General features: G+C 38.2%; 1 protein-coding gene across 1 annotated transcript; it reads left to right on the top strand.

The window, feature by feature from the left end:
* Window positions 1–2,266: 2,266 nt before the first annotated feature.
* On the top strand, window positions 2,267–14,966 carry LOC143424549 (proton-coupled amino acid transporter-like protein pathetic). Its single transcript, XM_076896686.1, has 8 exons — window positions 2,267–2,444; window positions 7,828–7,896; window positions 8,882–8,974; window positions 9,365–9,722; window positions 12,159–12,434; window positions 12,662–12,840; window positions 13,036–13,205; window positions 14,689–14,966. The coding sequence occupies exons 2-8, from the start codon at window positions 7,835–7,837 to the stop codon at window positions 14,949–14,951; spliced, it is 1,401 nt and encodes a 466-aa protein (XP_076752801.1). The 5' UTR covers window positions 2,267–2,444; window positions 7,828–7,834; the 3' UTR covers window positions 14,952–14,966.
* Window positions 14,967–15,291: the final 325 nt, after the last annotated feature.

The following is a 15,291-nucleotide window of genomic DNA, read 5'->3' as shown; positions in this document are numbered from 1 at the left end:
GACGCGAGAATCTCCTGCTTACATACATTAATCTTATCCAATTGTGCTATCTGTATAATCGAACGTTTCCGCTTGTTTAATTGCAAGATCAACATCACTATCGAGAGAAAAACTTCGCTTTGTCAAATCTGAAGGATTCTCAGAAGAGGTAATGTTTCAGAGTACTTCATGTTACAAGGTGATTTCGAAGGTGTACAACTTAAATACGCTTTCACGAGTACACTTTCAAGTCTACGAGTCGAGTGCTGAATGATATTGGCGATATCGTCGAAACATTAATGAAAAAAGGAAAACGTCGAGTCGACACGATATCTTAGAAATGGAATCGATAGTATTTGTTCACTATCGATCTAGAACGAACAAATAGTGTCGTTTCATTAAAAAAATTATTCGATTCTCACGGTACAACATATGGTGGAACGTATGATGTAGTTTCTATAAATACCATCTAAGTTTTCAATGAAAGTGAACTACAGAAAGGTATTATTCAGGTAATTCGAATGAAATCAAAGGACGAATATGTTAAAAAAGTATTGCTAAATCTAGATTATTTATTTTTGAAATTTTTTAAATTCATTTTGATGTCTCGCTCTTCAATATTGACACGTTATATAGATATAGTTCGATATTTTTATATACAATCCAGAAGCTTAATCATCCAATCATCCTCGAGAAAAAAACCACAACAAAGTTTTTGTTTGATTTCATTTCATTTCATGTTTAATTATTCTAAATATGTGCTCCCAGAATTATCTAGTCATCAGAGATATGAATAATCAAAATTCTACTAGTACACATTCGCGTATACAAAAAACACATCTCCAAATCTATACAACCACCCGCACTCAACCCTGCATAACAACCCCATATCCAACCCTACTAACCCTTAAACTTATACCCATTCCACGACAAAGTACGAGATATCTTACACCTGGCAGTTTTGCTTCAGATACTTGCAACGAGATATTTCGTAGATCACAGTGAGCGGGTAAACGCGTGCGATGAAAATGCCTCGCGGTTCCCACGTCTGAAACTGTATCAACCTAAAACCATGATTCATCCGCGCCACTTGCTCAGTGCTCGAAACCAGCGAAGCGGATCGAGTCGCTTTGAACGATCAAAGAAAGATCGTTCGCCAGGGAAAAGAGATCTCGCGCGATCGTCGACACCAGGAAGGGTGGCTCGTTGGGTGGGGGTAGGAAGAGCCGCGGTAAGGTGGCGCGAAGGCGCGAAAAGAAGAACGGAAGGTGAAAGGGAGCGGTGGAAGACACGGCGGAACCGATCGCGGCACCAGTGGCCCTGCGTACGCGCGATCGTCGCGATGTTAAGGACGACTGACGACCGTCTGGTGAGCACGTCCGATAGGACTTATTAGGAGGACGGCCTCTATCTCCCCTCCCACGCGTCGCGACGTCGCTCGCTAGTGGGACACCGGCGAGCTGGATCGCGCGTCTACACGCCAGATCTCGTATATATACCTGTTAACGCCGAAAAAACCTGGTCAGTCGTGTAAGCACGCCTGTCACTGTTCAACGCGCGGTTCTCCACCGTCCTCCGATCCCTCGTTTAAAGAGCACGCACGCTCCCGGCTACGCGCGCACCTGGTACCGCACCCTTCCTCGCGTTGGATCTTCGGAAACTTCTCCCTTTCGGGCGAATTCGAAAGGAGCTGAGAAGCTTCGTTTCTTTGGCAACGAAGCTCGAACGGTGTGTTGTTTTCTACTTTTTCGTCCATCGCGATCCAGAGGGCATTTTGGAGGATTCTTTTAAAGGTGGAACCGTTGGAAGAAGCGAATAGATGACACGAGAGTAGTTGGGAGTAACGCAGATTGAAAGAGATCTCAGTGTGCACGAGAGTAAGAAACATAGTATACAGAAGAGTGCAACGTCTAATAATATCATCAACGAGCGAGAAAAACCGTTATTGATCTCTAAACTCGACGCCGTAATCGAAATTTTGTGCGCTGCTAGCAATTCGCCAGAAAAGTGTTGACCGTGTGAATCTTATTATCTTTGCTCGCCAGCGTGTATCGATTATCAGCAGTGATAAAAACGGATTCCAGCTAGCGAGGTACAAGTTCGATCGCGGGGACTTGAACGCGTTCATCTGCATGGTCCGCTTCGAGGATCGTGTCCGTCGCTGTGTAACTGATTGATCGATCGATTAATCGTAACGCATGACGATAGCTGAGATCGCGTTAAAATTCGTCGACGACACTTCATCGCTGTTGTCGATGCTGGCGAGGAGATAGAGCCAAGGAGCGAGAGAAAAATCGAGGCGATCGAAGGCTCGAGGAAAGGATCGGCGAGGACAAAGGATTTCTATCGAGCGTGTCGCTCGAGGACATGAGTTACGAGGCGGCCAGCGATTGATCCTCTCCCGTTTGGAAAACCTGCAACGAAGCTACCTGTTCACGTTTTCTCATCGAAGATCAACTGTGCACGTGAGTACACGTTCATGCAAATTGAATTCAGAGAAACAGCCGCGCGGAAAAATCGTTCCAGCCGATACACATCGAACGGTCGATGAGTTGCGTTACGCAACGAACCGGACTTGTAATGTGTATTTAAGATTGCGATTCCTTTCTTGCGCTCGTCTGAGGTATCTGCAATGCAAAATCGGATTAACTTAGTTTCATTTGTTTTGGTTTGTTCCCTTTTTGTTTTAGTTCGGTTATATATTGCGGAGTTTAACGCGAGGTCGGACAATACGAGTTTCTGTGACGCTAACAATTATTATTCTGATTCGCAGTTGGTTGCTTTTTGGGCATGCATTATGCGAGAATGGCAAACGTAACTGGCTTGCGTTTTTTTCGTGGAAAAACCAACGCAAACTCCTCGCTACAATAAAAAGAGGAAGCTTACAATTTTGTTTTGAGGATAAACGAATTCAGTATTAATTTTGATTGCATTTTTGCAGTAAACTTCTGCTGTTACTTCGCTGTTGCATTGAAAAACAAGGAAATTTCAGTCAGACTTATTGATTCCATTTTGTGTACTCGATTTTAGCGTATGGTTGTTGTACGATTAATACTTAACTAAATGGGAATTAAACGTGCTAAACGTGTTGCTCGTTGATTAGCGTCTATTATCGAAAGACAGGTTTTATACGTGTGTATTTTATTTTGAAATCATTTACGCAAAGAACTTCGTTAAGAATATGTAGCCGAGGATAAATGAAAGATTGTTTTTTATTAACTTTATTCGGTTGATGCGTTTCAATGAAAATTGAAGCGTAGGTTATATAATCAGAGTCGATTGAATATTTAATTCCGACGAAATGTTTATTACGACGATAGTGAGTTCGTTTAGATAATTGAGTGCGATGGAAAACCTGCTTGTGCATTTATCGTTCCTTTTCGAAACTGTGTTATGTTATGTAAATGTTATAAACTAGTACCAATTCTCATTGAAAGTTATTTATTTTATATTTATTCAACGCAAACTCCGCAATATTGTAGTTTCCGTAAGGATGTAGCGTTAAGAGATACGTACTTAACCATTTTATCATTTAGATACATTGGACGGTTCCGTATAATTGTTAGATAAAATATTTAAACTAAACGTATACATATCTAATCGAAAGTGCGTCATTTTGTTCGTTTAAAGTAATTTTTACGTTTGATCTTCCAACAATGCTAAAGTGAATAGACAGAATCTATTTAAAAAAACGATCTGTATTAATATATTTTCGAATTGCAAATTTCTTATTGGCCTTACTGAATATGCCTGAACTATTAAAAAAAAAAAACACTAACACTTGGTCGCATCGATAGTGAGTGAAAAATGCAGAGTTTTTAATACCTTTAAAACCACTGGAGACTTTTGTTTTTTAGTAATTTACACTTATGTCACTCGTTTGTAACTTCAAACGGAATATTTACAAAAATAGAGAAAAAATGTTTTGGAAAATCCTTCACTTCCGGTATTCAGCAAAAACGACTGTTTACAGTGGCTGTTCAGAATGTTACCTGGCACGTATCATCGCAAAATATTCGTGTAAGAAATTGCAGATTGGGTCGTAATTGCTATATCCGACATTTTTATCGTACAATTTAATTCACGTTGGCGCGTGCCGTGAATCTACGCGCGAACACCCTTCACTATGAACAAACCACAAAATATAGTATAACCTGTATAGAAAAATATTCCTTAATGAATTATTTAATATGAGAACTAACAGTTAATGACCTATAAATGAGACGTTTAACGAAAAATTGATATCTGTCGTACATAGTCGTTACGCTGTATCGCGGCTGATTTCCCTCGAAATATGAGTCGCATGCCAACCGCGTGGTACCGGAAGTTGGTAATCGTAACTCTCGCGTCTGGCACAGGACGAGTGTTAAAACGTTGTTTTTATCGTGGAATGCGGTTAACAGCTGGGCACGCAGAGAGAAGACGTTCGTCGGTAATAATTGAGACCTGCGCGATTAATTGAGACTCACGCATCTGAACGCGATAAAGGATCGTTTGAACGTGCAATTTCTTTCTTCGCTATCGTGTCATAATGTCGTGGATTATTAAGTAAAATTTCTTCGATTATTGCAGTTCAATTCGAGCGAGTCGGAAATTGGCGATCGTTCGTTTAGCAATGCAGAACAATGTTTGCGCTTTGCAATTTTGAAATTACGAAATACCCGTTCGAACGGATATGCGAAGGGCTTTTCGATGGAAAAATGTAAACTTTGCGAGCAGCTGTTTCAAAGCTGCGCTTTGATAAGACCGAAACCTGTTTAATTGGTGGTTTAAATATCTCTATAGACATCGCCACAAATTGGGCTGCGTTTTGCACTTTAATCTTGCATCTTGCGATAACTTTAGGTTCTTTATAACACAAATTTACAAGAAATTTTGAAACCACACTCCGTTATATGTCACAAAGAAAGAGAACAATGTATCGTCGCGCACGAACTCATTTCGTGTTTATCTAGATCACATAGCAAGCCAACAGACCTAACAAACACTTGCACGTATTTGAGCTTAAACAACGGAACGTTACGCTATGAAAGAAAGGAAATACAAATAACAGAACATTACTCCAGACTCGGTAACAGAAGTAAAACGAATCTGGGTGGAATAATGGAACGTTATGCAACCCTTTCGCGGCAGGGTGAAATCAATTCCTTGCGTGACCTTTTCTGAATCACGCTCGCGCGAATTCGCGCGCAGCAGCCACGACAATCGTGCGACCATTATCCTGAGATATCGACATTTAGCAGTCGTAGATCCCAGATCTCCGTGGATTAGCCATATTCGTCGACCTCGACGCAACCGTGGTCCAGCGTCATTTCTGCTCGACTAGCTCGCGCGGCTGCTCTCGTGACTCCTTCCCGTGTCCCTTTGCACGCTATGGAATATTTATTAGCCACATCGCGGGCCTTTTCTCCATTCTTACATTAGAAAGTACCACGTGGATCGTGCGCCGTTGAAACACTCGGGGATATGTCTCACAACCGCACCGTTGTAATTATATGTACGGTCTCGATTGCACAACGACTCCTGTCGATACCACGATTCTTGCGCGCTTTACGAATTATGGCTCGAGAGGAATAAATCGACTAGCGTTGCGAGAATTTTCGCTGTAAGTTAAGGGGTTTGTAGTATAAATAATCACTGTACGATATTGTTCTGCCCCAATGTAGTTAAGAAATTGAGAATCTTTGGAGATTGTCAAGAATAGGAAAGATGGCTGTACTTGAAATAGAAATTGGTCACAAAATTTGCAAAATTTCTATTCGCACTATTTGTCAAGCTATTTAAGATTGAACTAAAATATATTAACTACAATATTTAACTAATGTACAATTACGGTAACAAATGGTAACTTGTGTATCTTACATATTATAATGTGTATCATACATTATTATTTTTCTAACACTCCTTCTAATAGCTTTTATTTTACTTCTTTTGTATGTTAACTTATTGTTAGAGAATGTCTAAAGCGTTCCATTGAAACAGTTTCATTTATTCGTTCCAATTGTTTTACGTAGCTGGTCTTTATTCGATCGTAGCGTCACATTTCTTGGATATTATTTAAATGTTAATTAGATCTAGTTATCCCCTGGATATTAATTAGAATATAGGTAACACTGAAGAGTATATCATGTACACATCTCATAAACAATTTTATAGCAAATACTCGCTATTTCGTCAGCTACCATTTAACTTATTATGAAATGTTTCTTTTGTCTTCAGCATACATTCGTGAATTTTTCCATCGCACATAATGATACAGACATATATATATTTTTACGACAACTGTGCCTATTGTTATTTTATGTCGACCATACTTCGTCTTTCTACGAATGCCTGTTGGTCAGGTGCACGCTCCATTCTAACGAGCCATAGTTATTAGAAAGAAATATTGCTTCCTTTTGTTAGGGATTCTGACCATTAAAACTGTTTTAACAATACGTGACTTCTGCATGAACAAAATAAGAATAACAGAGAAGAAATGTATTCAACATCTGTAGAACAGTTCTGCATATAGAGACCGTTTTCATTAGACAACATAAGGGTCGCAGAGTCCTCGCAAAACCCATCTACAACTTATATTTTCTGTAAAATAAATTCCAGAGAAATGAAACCAAAACCTAAACCTAGTTTTGCATAAACAAAGTACACTAACTTTCCAATTGCTTCGCAACCAATTGCAATGTATCAAAATCTCTTTATACTATAACGTAAACCCTACTCAGACGATATCGTCACGTGGTGAGCCAAAGACATCTCGAAATCTTGTCCGCGTTCTATCATTTTTTATCTATTTTATCTCTGGTCGGATTAAGAATACCTTTCCGGTTCATCGATCACGTCGCGTACGTACACGCGGATCAATTGTCTCGCGTTATGGTAATAATCTACGCGGCGACCAAAATGGCGTCACATGACTCGATGGAAAGTTCCCGTCGATAAAAGAGCACAGATCCTCGCCGATTCGCGAGCTGGTGGGCCTGGATAAAATTCGCTTTGTTTCCAAACATCGACGTTATCGATGATCTGCTCGGATATTGGAGATCGTTGTCGTTGAAATTTGTACGAGTAACGCCTCTGCCACTCGTCGAGATCGGCTGTTGCGACGCAATGTAAATAGCGGACGCATCGAATTTAATCATCGCCGGTGATTCGGCAATGATTCCATTATCGGGCGGATTGATTTAATTAGCGATTGGAATTTCGTCACACTAAAATTGCGTGAGTAGTGGATGATCGATAAGGAATCGCAAATGATGATAATTAATTACGAGAAGTCGGTGGGTTCGTGAAGACGTTCGTAGATAACGGACGCCAAAATTTGAACTAATTGGATCATCTGTCTATGTTTCATTGTAGATACATCGATAACGTATTATATTATATATTCTATGATTTCGAACTATTTATCTACAATAACAGAAATAGAAAATATATATATGTTTATATATTTATCATAAAAGTTTTCGTTATACATCTAATTAATAAATAGTCAGCAGTAACAGTGATCTTCCAAGATGAAGAAAATGATAGTATTATATGTGTTAAACATAACTTGTACAGTCTGCAATTAAAAAATTAACTCCTACAATTTTTAAATATAAAAATACATACATCATTACGTGACTATTACTAAAAACTCACAAATCAATTGTCTATTTTTTAATTAATCATTTCTTGGCGTCCAAATCTGTATCAAGTACTAAACTATGATATGTAATTGAAAGTAGGAACAGAAGGTAAATTATTTATACGAAAAATAGTGTTTCGTTAAATTAAAAGTTGTTAAAATATATTTTGTATAATAGAAATATTAGGCAAATCGTAAATTTGTAATTAATATTGTTTCAGAACCACCATGGAGAAAAATTCGAAGGAACAGCTCGCCATGGAGAGCCCCATGCAAGATTTTAATAGCAGGTATTATTTACTAACTACGTATTTGTATTTGCACGCATTAATCTTGCCAGTGACAATAATTTGTCACCCTGTACATATCATAACACGCCTGACTTCGACATGTGTAGAGTTATATCATCAAATTATTTGATAGCATCGCTAATGTTGATAAACTTCTCTGACGTAGAGAATTTTTACTGACGTAATTAATCTCTTCATCGAATTCCAATATTTGCGCGATAACGTTACCAAAGTCTTCGATGCGTTATCAAATATTATTAACAGGGCCTGATAAAATATGCGATGGAAATTAAAACGATGGGTGCGGTCGTTGAATTGATCTCTCGTTTGTCTTCAACTTATATAACGTTTAATGCTGTTTACAAATGAAAGTAGATAAATATTAGCATATTTACTAATTTTTTCATATTTTTACATAAATTACACGTTAGAGAATTATATTTGAGGATTCGTTTCTGAAGAAACGATCTCAATAATGTATTGAGTGCATTACATAGTAAAAGAAGTTAATGGGAAATAAGAGGCGAGGAGTATTCACAACCAAACAAATAGATAATGCTTTTTACCTTGAGTGACTCAGTAACCTTTAGATACTAGATATGGTTCGAGGTTTCTAGGCATAGGAAACATTTGTGCCAATGAGAATGGCTGCCACATTCGAGGATAAACTACTAGCGCCGCACCGTTTGAATACGCATAAGAGTGCTGCAATATTCTTACTTGCAATACGTAATTTATACTTGTATGCATTCGGATTCAGAGATTAATTGTCACTTTTTCAAGCTGGGCATGGGTAGTTTGTTCTCCAAAATGGTGGTCCTCTTTATCGACATAAAAATAGAGTAGCAGGGTTATTTAAAAAGGATTGCTCAGCACAATTTTTTATCTAAATTAGAAAGGATGTAGTAGTACACAGTAGTGTCTAAGAAACGAAAAGTAGCACACTAAGTTTTACATAATGACGTATTCCTCATTTTGTCATCAGCACAAAAATAGCCACTGTCGTAATTGGAGACTTCAATGAGAAGGATGAATTATACGATCCCTTCGAACACCGTGAGAAGAAGAACAGCAATTCGTAAGTAACTTCGATTTCTATTAACACAAACATTCAACATATGAATGCTAATTTCTCCTTCGAAATTGAAACAAGTTGCTTTCACATTAAGTATTATAGTAAACTCTTGCATTTCTCCTATTTTACTATCAAAAATAAATGAATTTTATTTCAAACCCAATTCATTAGGAGATACTAATTTTTATTATAAGTTTTTCATAGTTTCCTGAAAAAGTATCCAAAGCTTTAATAATACTTCACTGGTTATTAAAAATCTTAAAAATTCGAGATCAATTCCAATTTGGTGTAACTTTGAGTTTCTGCAAAAATTCTACCATTCCTTTAAATTCGAAAAGTGAATCCACGTTAACGACACATCAAATAAATCTGTAAACAACGTTCGCGTTACAGAAACATTGGGGCTTTGGCTCATCTACTGAAGTCGTCGCTTGGCACAGGGATCCTGGCCATGCCAAACGCGATTCGCAACGGCGGTGTCCTGTTCGGTGGAATCGGTACGATAGTGATCGGCTTAATATGCGCGCATTGTGTCCACATACTGGTGCGTTCGTCCCACGTGCTGTGCAAGCGAACGAAAACGCCGCAGATGACATACGCGGAGACCGCGGAGGCTGCGTTTCGTTGTGGACCGAAATCCTTGAGGCCTTTCGCGCCCGTCAGTCGAATATTCGTGAACGCCGCATTGTGCGCAACTTACGTGGGCGGTGCTTGCGTCTACGTGGTTTTCGTATCGACCTCCATCAAACAGGTAAGCTTTCCATTCTAGATTCCTAACGGTTATTGCATGTGGCCATTGAATGTACTCCATCACCAAGTGGATCACTTTTCTTCTTATTCTGAGAATTTGCTGATGTTTAAATGTTTGAGTCATCGATTTTACAATTATCTGAGAAACAAGGATTCTCGAAGATCTTTTTAGTTGCAAAGGATTGTAAAGGAGTGTCTGTTCCCTGTCGAATTAATCTTTTGCTTTTTTTATAATGTAGACTGGGCTAATATGTAACTTGGTTGTTTTGGTCCAAGATTGGTTAATCGATTAAAAGGATAAATCTATTTTCTATATCTCTGAACTCTAAAATGACGATGGGAATAGGTCCACAAGTGTCACAACGCGCAGTGATTCAGTAGATTCAGTCAATTGCAAGTAGATTCCAGTGTGCAGGCGCGCCGCGCTCTCCTGGATTCTTCTACTGCATCAGTCGACAAGCCGTGGCCGCACACCTGGCTGAATCTACTTACGAAGTCGACTGACTCGTCGTGCACCGTACATTTTGTCGATCCTTGGTTCTATGATCTTATAATTCTCATTCTTCATAAAGAAGAAACATTGTACAATAAGAATATTCTTTATATTTCTACGTTGCAAGTAACATTACTTACGCAACAGAAAATTAGTTAAAAAAACAAAGTCAAATTTCATATCCTCACATAATTGCGAAGATAGCAAAATTACCAGTTGCAGGGACATCTGCACTTTTTGAATAATTTTTCAACTATAAATAGGTAGATTATTTGAACCTACTGTAGTTTTATAATATATTTTCCAATTTGCCTTATTGTTGGTCCCAATGATCCAAGCACGTATCTCTGTCAATTTTATACACAATTCCATCGCGTTTTCGCTGCAAACAGTTTAACTATCTGGTGAATATCAATATTGATGACCTAATTGCCGAGAGTGTGTCAATATTGTCAAATAATGTCGCCAAATACCGATGGTTCGACTATCGGACCGATAACGTTGACTTTAAATGCTGAAATGGCACTCGTGACCAGCGATTCTAACTAATAAATGGAAATGTTGTAACGAATGGCAGCCGTGTATTTTAATACGTAGCTAATCAGGATAAGGAATCGTAATCAATGTGATCATTCATTTCGGGACTTAGTGTTGAAAGGTCAGTGAAAGAATAATCCCATCTTTCTTAGGCAACGTAGAAAATTGCGTTATTAGCTTCGTTTGTTATCGGGGGAAGTGTTTCATAGATTTAGAGGAGCTCAGGTTAATTCGTTAAATTAACATTCGATATCGACAACTAGCACTCGAGAAGATTGATTACATTCGAAGCACTTTATATTTTAACGTGTACCCTAATTTAGTTTCTCCTTCTTCTGACTTGTTTTCTTGCTTTTCATTCACTGTCACAGCAATTATTTGCAGTTATTATCAGTCATAGAAAAATATAATGATTAGAAGAGTATACTTTGTTATGGAATTTATGGTATTCATTTGTTGTACTTTAGATTATTTTTGTAATGAGCTCAGTATGAAACTCTCTGAAAATTCTTACTTTGGAGGATTATATGATAATTAAAATTTATTAATGGAAGCAAGGGCTAATAGAATCCTATGCCATTGAAAGCGAAAATTGCAGAACATCTGCGACTCTCCTTATTTCCAAAGCTTTTGCCTTTAAAAACCGTGAAATTGTTTGAACCAACATTGAATTACACGTTCTAACAAATACTGTTTTACATTCCATTTTAGATTTGTGCGTTAAATTCGGTACAAAAGAAGTTGTGAGGATAAATCAGTGAAATTAGTCAGCGTTCACCAATGTTTGACTAAGGAGGACCGAAACTACTAATTCATAAATTCATGTGTGCAAATTGCATACTTAGTATTCCATTTGAAATGTACAATTGATATTAATTTTGTGTAAAACTTTTGTCGAGATTAGAATGTGTAGCATAATTTTTAATACTTTATTGATATGGTCTATATGGTTCACTGACTTAACCGCGTTAAAATGTAGATTGCAAAGCCAATTTATCTACGACCGTCTCGTCTTATACGTCCTCGTTCATCGTCACACGTGCATCTTTCTCCTTTTTTCCTTGATCACAATGGAAAATGTGCCAACGCGTAGCCGCAAGACTCGTTCTGACTCGTTCGACCTGCAAAATCCGGTCGACCAGTTCGCTTGCGATACGCAAAGTCATAACTCTTCGTTCGAACAGATTTTGTAACTATTTTTTACAACTAATTTATAACATTTTACGTGCACAAAATCGTAAAATATAAATTGCTGTCATAATCACTTTAATGGCTAACAAATCCTCTCATGTATCCTCGTGGTACCTCATAATTACTTTTCAACTGTGTAGTATTTATTATAGTTTAGTCATTGAATAATTTATATTTCTCTTCTTTCAAAATGTTAGAATTCCCATTGGATTTCAGGTGGTCGACTATCATAGCGGCACAGACATACCGATACGGATGTACATACTCTCGTTGCTACCAGCAGTGGTGTTGCTCGGGCAGGTGCGAAATTTAAAGTACATGGTCCCGTTCTCCATGATCGCGAACTTAAGCATGATGATCGGCTTCGCAATCACCCTTTACTATGTCTTTGACGACATCGAAATACCATCAAACGTGAAATTGATAGCCTCCGTTAAGCAACTGCCGACGTTCTTCGCCACCGTGCTGTTCGCCATCGAGGGCATTGGTGTTGTAAGTATGACAACGTAAAAGTTCACTATTCGCACTCGTTTATTGAATCAGCTGATATAAATTATAACATTTAGATTTTAATTTTGCATAACTTATACAGAATTATTTTTTATGTCTTGTAAGAGTCTTACGTTTTTTCTAATTCGTTATCCAAATTTACTGTGGCGCTTTTCTGTAAATTTCCAAGAATCTTCTGTCGACGATGGAGTAACAAATGAATTTCATAGGTGATGCCTGTCGAGAACAGTATGCAGAATCCGCAGCGTTTCCTTGGTTGCCCAGGTGTTCTGAACATAACGATGACCATAGTAATATCCTTGTACGCTGTGTTGGGTGTGTTCGGTTTTCTGAAGTATGGAGAACACGTTAAGGGGAGCATCACGTTGAACATACCAATGGACGAAATGTAAGTATTTCTATCAATTGAATAATCATTTACAGTCACGATTATTTGCGACTATTAAGTACGAAATTTATTTAACCTCTGCACTAAGAGTACTTTATTAAATAGGAGATACATGTGTTAGTTCGTAATATTTTCACATAAAATTTGTCACTCCTAACAGTACGCTGCAATAAAAACGAATACGTTGTTTTACAGACCAGGTCAGCTGGTAAAAATGCTTATCGCATTAGCAGTTTTATTCACCTATGGACTGCAGTACTTCGTGCCAATGGACATCATGTGGACAGCGTTGAAGGACAAGTGCAGTCATAAGTTCCAAGGATTGTGTCAGACGTTAATGAGAATGGTGATGGTGTGTCTGACAGGTAAGATATTCGTCTATTTAAATAATTCAATAACGAACAGCGAGCAATGAAAACAGCGTTATATAATAAATTCACTATCGTTTCTATTCACATCGTCTACTGCATCACAGTATGACGTAATACATTTTTCTTGTTTCGTCAAACACGTTTGAACTGCGTCACTCAGAAGTCAAAATCGTCACACGTGCAATACGACCCCATTTTCAAGTTACAGTTACAGTCTGATTATTTCAAACAATAGTTCGTAGAACTTTCCGGATGCAGAAATCTACATCTGACTCATTCGTAGTACGTTGTACAAGATCTTATACAAGTCACATATCCGTCGTTTCACAGTTTGAAAATAAGCTATTATTTTCCATAAAAATGACCATTAATTCAGAATATAGTATCTTGCTTTACCGAGAGCAGCTACCACTCCATTCATAATACCAGTAAAGCGTGACGCAAGTAATCTCACAAGATCCTTAAATCTTCTAGACAAACCGATATCCAGTTATTCTACGTCAGTAGATTAAAAACATTCTTGAGACACGAAATAGACTGTAACTCGAAAACAAGATCGCATCGAATACTAGTTCGTCCTTTTGGTGCTCTGAATCCCCACAGCTGACATACTTTTCACAGAGGACACCCTGCGTAGAGCTGCGTTCTGTCTGCCTCTTTACTATCCCATGTCTGAGATAATTAAATCGCAGATAATTATTGTCACGTGCCCATATCCATAGAAGTAACAAACTGCTTTTGTCATTGGGCTACCACTTTGATGGTTCCAAGATAACGAGTCGCGATTACACTTCCGGTTATTACCGGTCTGCGCCACCAAGCGTGTACACCAGACACGTGTGTTACTTCCCCAAGGGAGAAAGAGACGAACACGAGTTGCAATGGGAGGATAGAGGCAGACTGGGCCAGAGAAATACCCGTTGGCTCTGTAACCGCATGACTCATTGTTGATCGTCAGCACCGTTCAATGACTCGTGCTCATTTAATTCATTGAGAATCCAAGAAGTTGGCATTTCTGTGTACGTTCTTCCTGTATTTACGTTGTTGGAATCAAGATTCCACAACGTGACGTCTCCGGAAATATCTTTTTAATTTACTGTGGAAATCTTTATGATTTTCTTGGCTCTGAATGGTACTTTATGACAGCCTGGCTGATAACTACTAAATTTCGTTATTTCGTTCATGGCAATCATTGTGCGATTGTATTCTTGGATTTTTATCGTTAACTTACGAAAGTCGAGTTGAGGGCTTCATTAAATCGTATATATTAGACAAACTTCATAGATTTATACTTGCCAATAAATAATAAGAGGTTTTTTTATTTACTCTTACTTGCGCAAATTAAACAGAATTCCATAGAACTTTTATCTGGATATTGTTTTAAATCATGATAATTTCTAAATTTAAGAAACATTTTATTATCTAACGTGATACGCGAATTTTTCTTTTTAATAGCTTCCTTCCAATTTTGTTTCAGTTACTGTGGCGCTACTGGTTCCGGAACTCGAGCCATTTATTTCCCTAGTCGGTTCTGTGTTCTTCTCCATACTGGGCGTCACCATCCCAGCAATAGTTGAAACGATTTCCTGCTGGAACGGCCACTTGGGTAAATATAAGTGGAGACTCTGGAAGAACTCATTTCTTGTGATATTCTCTCTTTTGGCGCTAGCATTCGGCGCGTGGATCTCCGTCGTAGATATAATCAAATTGTATAAATCTGCCGACAAGCATATCGCATAAATAGTGATCCTCAATGTCTTCAGGCAACAGCCCCTTTTTCCACCCGCAATATTATTTGTTTCACGTGGAATTTTTGTACGTTCAGTGTTTTCTGACTCGCGCAGAAACTGAAGTTGGTATCATACAAATTTTTAATGCTAACGCCCAAACGATACGTTCAACATTTGTTGGCCCATTCTTTAGTTGTACAGACGATATCAATAATTCCGTTCAATCAATAAGACGATAGCTACCGTCCAATAGGAAGCGTTTCTATCTAGATAGCCTCAGGTGGCGCTAGATAAAATCATTTCTCATTGGATGATTATCAACACGTGACCTCTGTTCATACTGTGCGACA

This window comes from Xylocopa sonorina, chromosome 6 (assembly GCF_050948175.1).
Source record: "Xylocopa sonorina isolate GNS202 chromosome 6, iyXylSono1_principal, whole genome shotgun sequence".
Lineage (NCBI taxonomy): Eukaryota > Metazoa > Arthropoda > Insecta > Hymenoptera > Apidae > Xylocopa > Xylocopa sonorina.
This window is presented reverse-complemented; position numbering and strand designations above follow the sequence as displayed.